Source organism: Neomonachus schauinslandi, chromosome 13, assembly GCF_002201575.2.
Source record: "Neomonachus schauinslandi chromosome 13, ASM220157v2, whole genome shotgun sequence".
Taxonomy (NCBI): Eukaryota; Metazoa; Chordata; class Mammalia; order Carnivora; family Phocidae; genus Neomonachus; species Neomonachus schauinslandi.
Window position 1 is genome coordinate 2,585,990 of NC_058415.1, and position 13,435 is coordinate 2,599,424.

General features: G+C 57.4%; 1 protein-coding gene across 1 annotated transcript; it reads left to right on the top strand.

Moving 5' to 3' along the window:
- The first annotated feature begins 2,537 nt into the window (after positions 1 to 2,537).
- Positions 2,538 to 12,728, top strand: S1PR3 (sphingosine-1-phosphate receptor 3). Its single transcript, XM_021694401.1, has 2 exons — positions 2,538 to 2,574; positions 9,785 to 12,728. The coding sequence occupies exon 2, from the start codon at positions 9,923 to 9,925 to the stop codon at positions 11,051 to 11,053; it is 1,131 nt and encodes a 376-aa protein (XP_021550076.1). The 5' UTR covers positions 2,538 to 2,574; positions 9,785 to 9,922; the 3' UTR covers positions 11,054 to 12,728.
- Positions 12,729 to 13,435: the final 707 nt, after the last annotated feature.

The following is a 13,435-nucleotide window of genomic DNA, read 5'->3' on the forward strand; positions in this document are numbered from 1 at the left end:
TCCTGGTGTCCTTTACCAGATGCCCTATCCCTTCTTTTTCCTGTAACCTGGAGGTGAAGGCTACAGGCTTGGCCTTTGACTCAAGGGAAGTGTTTTCCGCAAGAACACAGCAACGGTGGTTTCGTGTGCTGGATTTTGCATCCCCTGATGTCAGGCTGGCCCCACACGGGTGATGCTGAGTTTGAATCCCCGTGAAGGCGCTGACAGATGTCTCCGATGGAAGTGGAGCGTGTTTTTTCTTTCCCAGGTAGCACTGTGTGATTGACATGCTTTCACACTGCCTCGTTGTTCCACTCGGTAATTTCATTGAGGAATCCAGAACGCAGAGCTCCAAATTCCCCCATTCCTTCTACATTTATGAGCTGGCATTCCCTGTGAAGAGCTTTCCCTCGTTAATTAGGGAGGCAGAGTGGGAGACTTATCCAGCAGACCCTTAGGGAGGCCTGGTTTTCTGGAGAGAAGTAGAGAGAGAATATGGTCTCTCAGGGCTGTGTGGGGGCACAGAGGGCCCCCCAGTCAGGGTCCAGTGTCTGATCCTGATAGCCCAAGGAGGGAGGAGCAGGTGGGGCACCGCTTCAGTGAGAGAGGTGTGTGTGGGGAGAGCAATCAGGAGGGGAATCTTTGGGGGAAAGGAGTATTTTTGAAAAAGGATTTTTCGGAATGCCTCTATGTCAGATCCTCGTGTCTCCCTTGGGGCGCCTGCAATAAAAAGCCCCATTGTTTTTCAGGCTTCGGGAGTCCCATTCTGAGGCTGGTTTTGGAGGCATCCCCAGACCTCAGGTTGTCCTGTTCAGTCTGGATTTCAGAACCTGCCCAGTGAATGGAGACGGGGCGCAATCATGGCGAGCTTCAGCCAATAACCAGTGATTTCATACAGCGCAAAGCAACTAGTTTAAAGAATTGCTGATGAACCAACTGACTGGTCAGGTGGAGACATGGAGGTCAGGACGCTGTACTGTCCCCTGGCTCTGGCAGGTGGCCAAAGCAGCAGGTTTCTCTTCTCCTTTGCTTGGCTTGAAGCTGGAGGAGGCGCGGTCGATCCCACTTACAATTTGGGACAGAAGTGGCTCCCCAGAGCTTGCACAAGACATGCTGAGTCCATTTGGAAAGCCACCGTGTCGACGGGACTTACAGCAGATATGGCCCACTGGATTAAGTGGCAGCAAGGACAGGGCAGGGGCAGCCTCCTCTGAGCCCCAAGGGCAGGCCAGAGCTCTGTGGCGCCCCTGCCCCATGTTCTGCAGGGCTCCAGTTTCTCTACGGGGAAAACACACAAGAGCAGCAAAGTGCAAAACATGCCAGGCGCCCATCAGGGCTCAAACTCCCCCTAAATTAAGCATTTGCTCCCAGCTCTAGGGGAAGGTGGGACAGGGTTCCTTCTTTGGAAGCAGGAGGACTCCAGGTCTGGGGCAGGTACCTGAGGGAGACCCTTCCCCCACATCCTCCCACCTGGCTCCTGGTACCCCTGCACCCCTATTCTGTCTGCCCAGGGAGGTGCACCCTTGCTGTGGGTAACAGGCCTGGGGTTCCCTCCTGCCTCTCTTTTTCTTCTTCCTCCCTCTCCCCACCATGCCCCAAAAGTTTCTAGGGTTGGTTGCTGTGTGCATTCACCTGGCCTTTACTTTCTTTCTCCAGTGGAAAATTCTGTAGTCTAGTCACCTCCGTGGGTATTCTTCTTTGGAAGCACTTTGTCAGGGCTATTTTATGCATCCATGCAAGAGGGTCCATCTCTGTGGGGACAGCAGCCCCAGAGACGGGCCCACAGGTCCAGGAGCTGGGCAGCCCTGTGTGGGGTGGGCCTGGGGTCCACAGCCAGCGCCCAAGCATGCTAACCCAGGAACCAGTGGAAAGGCAATTTGAAAAGGAAATTATCAAGATCACTTCCACAGTAAGGATGATGATGATGATGATGATGATGATGATGATATCATCATCATCATCAGCCCAAACCCTTGCTAGGAGCTCGCCCAAGGGCGCAGGGTCAGAATGCCGGCCTGGGGCAGGGGCTTGGGAGCAGCTGAGGCCGGGGGACTGGATGGGGCGGGAAGAGGAGTAGGAATGGTGAGGGGGGCGAGCGCAGGGGAAGGGAGAGGGAGGGGCGAGGAACGAGGAGGTGGGAACTGGGGCGGGGAGATGGGGGGCGCGGAGAGACGGGGAGATGAGGAGGAGACGCGGGAGGTGAGAGGGGCCGCGGGGAGGAGGGTCGGGGAGGTGGAGATGGGGTAGGGAACTTGAGCGAATAGGGAGGTGGGGGTTCGGGAGCGCGGAGGAAGTAGGGAGGGGGCGCCGGGAGGGCGGGAAGCTGGGGGCGGTGGGGCGGAGCGCCGCCCCGCCCCTAAGGGCCTCTGGAAAAGTTTGCGCTCTGGCTTGCGCGCGCAGAGGCTGAGCCAGCCGGTCCTGGGGACACGCGACGGGAGCGCGGCGCCAGGAGGAGCCGGAGCAACAGCCCCCGGTCGGGACCGACTGACCCCCTCTCCAGCCCCAAGACTCTCCCTGTGCCCCGGTCCCCGCCGCCTGTGAGCGGAGGAAGGGTCCCCAGGATGCGGGTGGCCCAAGTGCCCTTTCCAGACAGAGGTGAGTCGGTGGGGCAGGGGTTGCGAGTCCGGGGCGCCCAGCCTGGGTAGGTGGGGTGGGGGCCGCTGGGCCCACTTTTCTCACCAAATTCCAGCCTATCCCTGGCGTGACTGTGACCTGGCCCAAGAAGACACCACGTCCCCATCAGCCCCTCATCCAGGCCACCCATTCCGGTGATGGCCCCAAGGGGGGAGAGGGAATGGTTCTTTTTTCCACTCTAGTGATGAGAGCCATTGACCAGCCAGAGCCAGGGGAGAGGGAATGGTTCCTTTTTAACTACAGTGGGAAGGTCCAGACTGAGCTGCACCTTCATGACCTGAAGGAGACATAAGTGGCTCTTCCCAGAGAAGTCCCCTCTGTCCTTTTCCTGGAATAACTGAAAAGTTAGGCAGCCTCACCCTCCCAGGATGAGGACCTGGGGGCTCTGGGAGTGTGTGGTTGTCGTCGTTCTCCTGAGAAAACCGTTCTTTTAAATGATATTCGCCACAAAATTCCACTGTTTTCTTCCGTTTCTTGAAGTAGGCAGTCAGGACTGTCAGAATCAGGGCTGGAAGATAAAGCCCCTACTTTTGCAATCGTGAGGTTCCCACGTGCTGCATTCACAGCTGGATAAAGCCTGGAGAAGGGACGGGACATGTCCTTCTTTGGCCCGATGCTAGCTTTGCTGTTTCTAACCACCCCGGCTCCAAACAGTCTGTCTCTCTCTCTTTCTCTCTCTTCTGGTGCTGGCCACTCCCGGTGACATATTTCTTTGTGGGTTTTTATATTTAGATGTAAGAGAGGAACTTGTTGGGGGTTTAAAGGGAACACATTTTGTTAGGAAGATAAAGCAAGGCAAGTGGCACGAACACGGGGCTCTCCTGGAGGATAATTTCAAAAGTGGAGGGTCCACCCTGCCCACGGTACCCACCCCCCCTGGAGCCCTGACGACTTCCAGAATGAAGCATCTTTCTAAAGTCTGGAGGTCAGAGGCTGCAGACACTCGCTGTAGACACACATCTTCCTCATTCATCTTTGCAACATTCTTGGTCAGAAGTTGCAAACACTCAATGTAGACACACATCTTCAGTGGCATTCTTGCAGGCGTGTTTAAGAAAAACAGTTCCTAGAAGTACCGGGCAGGATTAGGTCCTGCGGGTGCGTGATGGACACGGGGGATGGCCCTGCCTGTGGCTGGGGTGGTGGCGGGTATGTTGTCCTCGAGGAGTCGTGCAAGTGTCTGACTCTGGAGGAGTTCTCAGGGAACTGATGCGGAGCTCCATCCAGAATGACTAATTCTGTGGCCATAGGAGGACCACCCAGTGGGTTTTCTCAGTCAGCAACCTTCACATCCTGCCGGTCTGCTTGTTCCGTCAACTGACACGGGAGACTGCACATCAGCCCTCAGAAGCCTCCTGTGAAGATGCGGCTGGGATGGATTCTCCCCCAGCTTCACCTTCGTAGATGCTGCTTTCCTCTTTAGGTTTCTGAATTTCGTAAAGTGCGTGGCTCTCCTAATTTTCTACCGCGTGTGGATGGTAGAAAGTGGCATCTCCTGAAGAAGGAGCCTCACACGTTGGCCTAACAATGTTCTCAAAATGCAGGGACTGATTTCCTCCTTTCTCTGGAAATTACGGCACTGATGTAACCCTGCGGTGTCTTTTCGCTCCTCCTACACACACTTCGATACCTACAGTGTGTGCATGTGTTTCTATGATGGAAAAATGAGAATCTGGGCATGCCGTCATCTTGAAAATCTGGGGCTTGCCCTACTGTGAAGCCCCCTCTCCTTCTGCAGGACTCGGTGCTATGAGCCGGGCGCTGACACCGCCGGCCGGGCCGAGGGCCGCCTGTGCTGGTAGTTGGAACCACTGCGCTGTGCTTCCTGGGGCCTTTCTGTTCCCTCCCACGTGGCTTCCTCATTCCTGCCTTATCAGTTTGCAGCCACTTCTTATGATTCCTTTGCACCCATTTTCTGTTGAATTAATGAATTGCCTGAGGAGACATTCCAGGAGCTTTCCGAGGTAACAGGACGTGCTCGGCGAACTCTATCCAGTGCCGAGACTCCGGCGCTCCGGTGACGGTGTGACCGTGCCGGGCACGGTCAGCCGCTGTTCTGTGTCGTTTTCCTCCCATCTCTGTGGCTACGTCTGTAGGAGGCCCGGCGGCAGGCCAGCCCGGTGAGCCCCGTGCGCTGGAGCGAGGCCTGAGCCGGTCGGTGGGGCTCTTGGGCCTTGCAGATGCTGCTTCACGTCCCCAGCATCAGGTTTCCGCTCGTGTCAGCAGTCCAGCACTTGGCGAGCCTGCTGGTGACACTCCTGTCACTGCCGTCTAGGTGAAGACCATGGCGGGGCGGGGGGTGGACGCTCTAGAAGAGTGAGCCCCTGCTGTGGTGCGTGGGAATCAGATGACCCAGCCATCCAGCCCAGCGCTGCCTCAGCTTCCCCCTGTGTACACTCAAAAGGCAGATGCCGCCATGGGGACAGACGGGGTGCCTGCAAGGGACATTGTGGGCCGTGTCACCGTGGCTCCAGGAACCGGCGGGAGGGACCCCACAGTTAGGACTTCTTGGGCCAGATGTCTCTTATTTGCATAGGCCCTTAGCTGCCCGGAGGAGCTCGTTCCCACACACCTTCATTCATCCCACGGCAATCTGGGCAGGAGTCCAATCCCGTTACTAAGAACAGGCAGAGAAGGGAGAGTCTGAAAAGTCTGGTTGAAGAGCAGAGGGTAAGGTCTCTTGTGTCAAGATCGGTTGCCTTACAATGGACAAGCCCGGGCACCCAGGCGAGCAAGCACGGAGGCAGCCCCTGCTGGCCACCCCACGGGCTCCTGCTGGCCACCCCACGTCCATGCGCTCGCGGGACTGCACCCGATCTGTGTTAACACCCGCACCTTCCCTGCCTGAGAGAGTCCCGTGCGGGAAAGCCGCCAGGGAGCGGGGAGCCTGCTCATCCCAGTGACCTCACCGGGGGCTCCGGGCCTAGGCTCCCAGTGGAGTGCAGGCGTGCGGGGCCGTGTGTGCGAGGCCTCTTGCTGGAAGCAACCTCTGAAAGCCCCGCTGGGTTGCTCAGAAATATGGGGCAAGGGGAAATATTCATTAGCAAAGGAATTTCCTGGGGGCGTCGACATGGCCAGCCCGGCCTTTCTTTCCTAAATTCTTGTAAACAACAACAAAACACTGCTTTCCAGGAAATTTTGCTGGTTGGCAAATGCTTGGTGTTTCGGTTCAGTTTGGAGGATGGACTCGTTGGCTTCCCTGGGAAAACGTGCCTTTCACAGACAGCACCCTGTGTCTGATCGGGAGAAATTCCTCACTGTCCTCTCGTGCTTTTCTTGTTCGCTGTGACGGAGAGGGAGAGAGACCCCAGACTTTGTGGAAATATTTCCCTTTACTTTTTTCTTTTCCTTCTTTTTATAGTTTGTTTATTTTTCAAGTTGACATGTGTAGAGAAAGTAAGTCACTAGTGCAGAGAGCACATCTGGAACCCATCGGCTGCCCGGGCCGCCCCTCCCCGCGGACGCGCCTCCCTGGAACGGAGGGACGGCAGCCTCACTGGTGCGACGCCGTCTAACCTGGGTGACCACGGCAGGGACGCCTTCTAGAAGGTGCTTCTCCCAGTGCCCGTCCCACGCAGCAGCTTCTGGCTCAGGCCCGGCGCTCTGAGACGTACAAGACTACCTTCCTCAGCACTGGCCTCTATTTCTGACTTGTTTGGGGGAAATCAAGCAGTGATCAGACTCTTACAACAAAAAGTCAGATGGTGGTCCCTGACAGGCCCCTGATGCTTAACTTTTAAAATAAAGAAAAACGTGAGCATTTGTAATGTGTACGTCTTGCCCCCATGGGGACTTCTCCAGCTAGCCGAGTGCCGTTAGTCTCTGCGGGGACCCTCTGCACCAAAGCCCCTCCTAGACAGCAGCACGACGCTCAGAAATCCAAGGCAGCCCATGGATCCACAGACACAAGCTCACGAGGATGCCCCCAACCAGGCCCCGCAGCGCTTGTTAGGACAGCGACCTGTCGAAACCCCGTGTCCACAGACGGGAGCAGGAATTACCAGCATCCGAATGCACCTCCACCTAGGACTCGGGTGAGCATCACGTCGGCAGAAAGACGTCAGGCACGTTTGTAGGCTATGGGGCCCCACTTACGTGAAGGTCGGAAACAGGCTCCTGCCCTCGAGGGGGTGAGAAGCCAGCCAGCGGTCCCTCTGGGGGTCGGTGGTGGCTGGGACGGGTGGAACAGGCTGGCCTCCCAGGAGCTGTGCTCACAGTGCCCAGCACTCCTCAGGATGGATGTGGCCGAGAGCTGATGCCCCACCTGGTCCCAAGCCGGGCTGGCCGCTCTGAGCTGGGGGGCGGGAGGGGCAGAGTGTTCTTTCCGCATATTCAGGTCCTGCTGCGCCCCTGAGAGGTGGGGGCAGAACTCCTTGATGCTTTTGACCACAAGTAACAGCACTCAGACACATCCAAAATCAACCTGGCCTTTGGCCCAGCACGTAACTCTTGGGGTGGAGTCTACGTTCTAATGTTGGTAATCCAAAGAAAATAAGCTCTTAGATTCTAAAGAGAGCCAGATGTCTTCCAGTTACGAAAAATGCGGAGAGTAGCATTTAGCAAGAGATGTTCTGGAAAAAATGTGCTCTTTGAGTGATGAATATTTAATCAAGGGAAATGATAAATCAAGCGTTAGTAAGAAAAATACATTCACCCTCAAAATGCATGGTTTGGGTGGCTCTCCGGCGCATCTTACACTATTTTCATTGTGCTGGTTCTGCTGCTGGGTATCGCCTTCATTGTTTGCTTGTTTTCCTGCCCTGCTCAGTTCTTTCAAAGCCCTGCCTGTGCCGCGAAGAAAAGTCCTTCACTTGTCTGTCCTTGCTCTTTACGTCCAGGCGGTCCAGGTCCAGTGGGTTTATGGGCACACGCGTCCCTGTCCTTGCTCATGGCCCCAGTGCGGGGGTGGGGTGCGTGCAGAGGGAGGGATGTACGTGGCGGGGAGTTATCCTGGGGAAACAGGCACAGCCGACCAGCCGAAGTTGTACTGTGGTTTCCAAACCTTTCGGATGTGGCTGCTTGGAGCGAATTCACGAACAATTCACATTCCTCGCCCTTTCAGGTAACATGCGTGTTTCTACAATTCAGACCGTGTGGGTGCTCACTCACTCATGATCACAAGTCATGCTCACCACATGCGTGTCGTCGTTGCTGGGACGGGAGCCCCTGGTGGGGGGGAGCAGGACTAGTTGACAGAGTGGCCGCCTGGCGTGGGGCGTGTGGAGGCCTCGGGTCTGCGGCGTGGACCCAGCGCCGGCATGGAAGTAGCCGTTCCCCGGCCACTGCTCCCTCCGACTCTCAGTGGGGCTGGCTGTGCTCCGGGCTGTGCCCGGGGCCCGGACAGCAGAGTGAGGCCATGGCGGCTCCATTCGCGGCTCACAGATAAAGACTCAGCTGACAAGCAGCAGGGAAGAGCAGAGCGTTCGTGGGGCACCCGTGAGCGGACAGGCGCGGTGTCCCCGATGCGGTGTGAGTGTGAAGCAGGCCCCTGCAGGCCGCAGGCTCAGAGGTGGTCAGCCGCGGCATTATTTACACTCCTGAAACGACAGCCTGCGATTTGTTGTAAAAAGTGGCGAGTGGGCTCAGGGAGGCCTGGAGGGGCTGGGCTGACTCCAGAGTGTTGCAGAGCAGGAGGAATTTGACTCAGGGCGTGAAGGACAGGCCGGAGTTAGAGAAAGGTGCAGGAGCGGCAGCAGGGGCCGGCGGGACAGCGGCCCACCGAGCTGACCCGTGCGTCTCCAGGGGCATCTACTGACCTGCATGCAGCGCGCAGGCGGCCCCCGGAGGCCAGGGCCCACGGGGTTTCTGGAACAGCCGCGCATGCAAGCTCCGGCACATTGGGAGAAGTCTCTGCAGCAAAGGAACAGAGCGGCTCTTTCTGACCTCAGAGAACCGAGCCCCCTGATGGAGGGGGGGATCTGACAGCCTCCCAGGCCCCAACCAGTGCCCGCAAGGCCGGGAAACAGTGACCTAGAGGGAGTGGGGGACCCACGGAGTTTCTCTCCTTCTCGTCCGAGAGCAGCCGCCCACGCTGTGCCCCTGAGTCCTTCCAGGACTGAGACCCTCTTGGGCCTTCTTGGTACCTAGCAAGATCCCACCGCACCCCAAAATGCAGACCCCATATCATTTGGGGAGCTGTCTGTCTCTGAACCCAACTTAGGGCTACGGCTTAAACGTTGTAAAAGTAAAAAAATACTCATCACTGGACACTCAGAGGGCTGTTTTAAGCTAATCTCATTTGATTGTAGCAGATATTTAAGCATATATTTCTAATTTAAAATCAGTGGGTCCACTGAAAGCCACGTCCAGCTGTGACGTCACACGAGGTGATGAGCACGGCCCCAGGTGGGGGTGGGAAGTATCTGGAGGGGAGGGGAGATTAAATCCAGGGCCTTCGAGGGCCTGGCCCTTGGCTTCCCACCTTCACTGTGTCCCTAGACCCCCAGGTGGGTCATTTCTTTCTGTTCACTTGCACGGCTTCAGTTTTGGGGGTTCAGGCAGTTTGATCTGAACTCTGAGTTTTCAGCCATGTCCAGAGCCGAGTGCTCATCCTTGCCCTTCCTCCCATCACCCCCGTGGAGGTATGGGTTTGGGTTCTGCTCTGCCTCACACTGCCCTTCCTTCCGTGGCCGCGTGGCCCTGTCTCCGGCCTCTCCGGGGGGCCGTCGGGACCCGACTCTGTCCCCAGCCCTGGTCCCAGGGATGCTGTCAGGGCTGCAGGTGCTTCACCACGTGGCTTCAGGCTCACCAGGGGGGCTTCCTGGAGGCGTCATTCCGGTTCCATCCTATTGCATTGTCCTGGGATGATCCTGTCTGTCTCCTGGTCACGGGGAATCATGGTTTGGCAGCTCCAGTGCGGTGGATCAAGGATGCACAGTTAGCACTCACGAGTGCCTTGGGATTCCCCGATGGATGTTTATTTGGTCTGTGTGTCATTGTTACATGAGTGAACGACCGTGGCACTCACACACTGATCTCCCTCCCGGGGGCTGCAGACACCAAGTGGCTTCCCGTGGCCGCCTCAGCCCCCGGGGAGCTCTGGGCCCCTGCGTGACCAGCTGTTTGCACACTTGCGGAGTTCGGGTGCCTTCCTCCAACTCTGCTGTGGTCGCTGCCCCTAGGTGGTCCCTGATCACCTTCATTGCTGGGCACCCCTCTTTTCTCTTTGCAGGCTCCTGCTCTGCACGCCCTGGCTGGGGTCCAGCCCGGGCCACCCCTGAAGCCTGAGCCGGAGCCTGTTCTCCTGAGATGGACATGCCCAGGGCGCCCTCTGGTGGGATCCGGAGCTGAGCCTCTGTGCGCCCGAGCCATGGCCATGGTCCTGACGCCGCGCCCCAAGCCTGGGAACCAGACCCTGTACGAGCACTACAGCTATGTAGGCAAGCTGGAGGGCAGGCTGAAGGAGGCCCCCGAGGGCAGCGTGCTCACCACCGTGCTGTTCCTGATCATCTGCAGCCTCATCGTGCTGGAGAACCTCATGGTTCTCATCGCCATCTGGAAGAACAATAAATTCCACAATCGCATGTACTTCTTCATCGGCAACCTGGCTCTCTGTGACCTGCTGGCCGGCATCGCCTACAAGGTCAACATTCTGATGTCAGGCAAGAGGACGCTGAGCCTGTCTCCAACGGTCTGGTTCCTGCGGGAAGGCAGCATGTTCGTGGCCCTCGGGGCGTCCACCTGCAGCTTGCTGGCCATCGCGATCGAGCGGCACTTGACTATGATCAAAATGAGGCCGTACGACGCCAACAAGAAGCACCGTGTCTTCCTTCTGATCGGGATGTGCTGGCTCATCGCCTTCTCGCTGGGCGCCTTGCCCATCCTGGGCTGGAACTGCCTGCACGACCTCCCTGACTGCTCCACCATCCTGCCCCTCTACTCCAAGAAGTACATCGTCTTCTGCATCAGCATCTTCACGGCCATCCTGGCCACCATCGTGGTCTTGTACGCACGCATCTACTTCCTGGTGAAGTCCAGCAGCCGCAGGGTGGCCAGCCCGCACAACTCGGAGCGCTCCATGGCCCTGCTGCGGACCGTGGTCATCGTGGTGAGCGTGTTCATCGCCTGCTGGTCCCCGCTCTTCATTCTCTTCCTCGTCGACGTGGCCTGCAGGGTGAAGGAGTGTGCCATCCTGTTCAAGGCCCAGTGGTTCATCGTGCTGGCCGTGCTGAACTCGGCCATGAACCCCGTCATCTACACGCTGGCCAGCAAGGAGATGCGGCGGGCCTTCTTCCGGCTGGTCTGCACCTGCCTGGTCCGGGGCTGGGGCGCCCGCTCCTCGCCTGCCCAGCCCGCTCTCGATCCCAGCAGAAGCAAGTCCAGCGGTAGCAACAACAGTAGCCCCTCGCCAAAGAGCAAGGAGGACTCTCCGCAGAGAGCCGCCTCGCCCTGCATGACCGACAGGAACAAAACGGTGCAGAATGGGACCCTCTGTAAGTGAGAGCAGCGGCCTCCAGGAACAGGGATCCTTACACATCCGCGGGACAAGGGGTGCTCTGCTCACAGCCACGGTCTTATTTATTGCATGCCTCAACCCGGGAGTTCCAGAGCTGGGGCTCGGGAAACCTATTTGCCAATAGCCTGCGTAGCATGGACGGTCACTAAGGGGGGGACCCGAGGACTCGCCAGCTTATTCCACGGTAGACAGTGTGCCTTGTCCGCTTTGGCTCCTGAGTCTTCCGAACGTCCCCGGCTGCTGACGTGATCTGCCTTCCCCCAAGTCCCAGCGGCCACTCTCCGTGGTGCCTGCAGAGGGGAGGTGGTGGTGGGCCACGCAACGTACGGCGTGCTTCCCCAGACGCCACAGTGATGTTTGGGAACTTCACACTACATTGTGCACAGCGTGGATGCTGGTGTATTCGTCACGTCTGGGCTACGGAGCACTTGGTTTCCAATGTCTGCCATCCGTACGTGGCTCCAGTGGGGGTACGTGGTGCAGTGTCCTGCTTGAACCACCAGGTGTAAGGACGTGGCTAGAAACCAGGTACACACTCCAGTCCCAGTCTCCTCAACTGACATGAAGTCTCGTGTTCAGCAGGCTTTGCCTGAATTCCCAGAAAGGGCTGCTCCCAGGTGGGGCTCAGGTGTGTGGGGCTGACCCAGAGAGAGCGGAGAACCAGAGAGCTTTGGGAGCGGCGTCCCTGCTTCTCCTCTGTCCCGTGTCCCTGTGGAGTCTTACACACATCCAAAGCCCCGTTCCTACAGATCCCAGAAAAGCCAGCCAGGGTCCTTCAGGAGGCTGTCCCTAGGCCAACCAGGAAAATAACCCATATGAGCAGAGGACAGACACCCTAGCCGGAAGTCGGAGGCTGCAGTCTCTTTAACGTGATGGAAAGTTTGTCCTGAATTAGGAGAGGTTTACTTGATCCTGTGTGGAGTCTGATTCACTTTGATCAGAGAAGCACCGAGTCAGTGACCCCATGCTGTCCCCGTGGAGAAGCTGGGGCGGTCGGCAGCCCCCGCCCCGCAAAGCCGACCCTGACCGTGCCGTGTCAGGAGCACGTCTGGGATCCGGCGGTTTGCGCATTCTTCAAGGAAATGTAATGATGCCGTAACCCCCCTTTTCAGGATAGGTTGGCCATGCGTCCCCGTTGGTAGGGAGTTACTTAGAAGGCGTTTCGGTGCACGCCTTCCCCAAGGATTCCACCTGCAGGACAGACCGATGAGGAGAACGTGCACACGTCTGTAGAGATCTCATAACCACAGAGTTGACGTGCTCGGTACTTGGTAGAAGCAAAACAGAGCAACCTTCAGAAGGACTCCTACTTGGGCAAGCCCACATCAGAGCCCCTGAGGTTTTCTGATTTGCTGGATGTTTCAGCTGAGTCAAGACTGAAGAGACGGCTCGATATGTTAGCTCTCTCTTGAGAAGTTGGCTCCTGCATGCACGTCCCCCTGACGGAGGAACATTCCTGTGGGTCCTGGGGGGTCTCCACATACCCACCAAAGACTTCCCTCACTTTTGTTATTGGTGAGAGAAGTCCTGTTTGTCAGCAGACGCTTGGCGTCGGCTTCCTCCCATCACTGAAAAGAGCTTATTCTCTACTCCAGTAGCGTGTCTGGAGAGTAAAGCCTGGAGAAAGGGAGGCAGTGTTTCGGAGCCACGACCTTGGGCAGCGCGTGCTCACATAGTGAGCAAAGGGGCCGCAGGATCCCTCCGCACTGGCCCTGGGTCTCTGGTGTTAGTGTTAGTGACACTTGCCCCATAAACCCAGCTTCCCGTTGCGAGAACACAGAACTTTCCAGCAGTCTGAGTGAGAAATATGCCAAAAGAGTAATTGTGTTCGTTTGAGAGATGCGGAAGATGATCAACCCTAATTCCGCTGTGTACGGTATCCTCAGCAGGTGGCTGGGGGCGTGTAGGAGTTTCCAGGCCACAGAGAACTCGTGCATTAGATACCCCTCGGTCAGTAACCTTTCCCTGCCCCGTGTGTGTTTGTTAACAAAATAAAACCAAAAGCCTGCTTATAAACCTGTCGCTGGGGGTCGGCGTGGGGGATTGTTTGCACCAGAGCCCCTGGTGGTGTGCAGGGTGGCGGCCCAGGATGGAAACCACTCTTGGAAGCCCATGACCGTCCCCGCTGCGCGTCCCCCAGGCATAGCTGGTGTCCAGGGAAGCTTCGGTGGCCAGGTTTTGGTAGGCCGGGCCATTTTGAGGCGGTTGAACCCTTCAACAGGGAGAAATTGATGCGTCCTGGCTGAAAGAGATGGGCCGTTTGGTTCTGCTCCATTTGCAACAGGAGGGAAGAGGTCAGAACCGGCCTGCTGCCCAGCATCCTCGTTGACAGAGGGCAACTTCTAGCCTGTGTGTGTGTGCACGTGT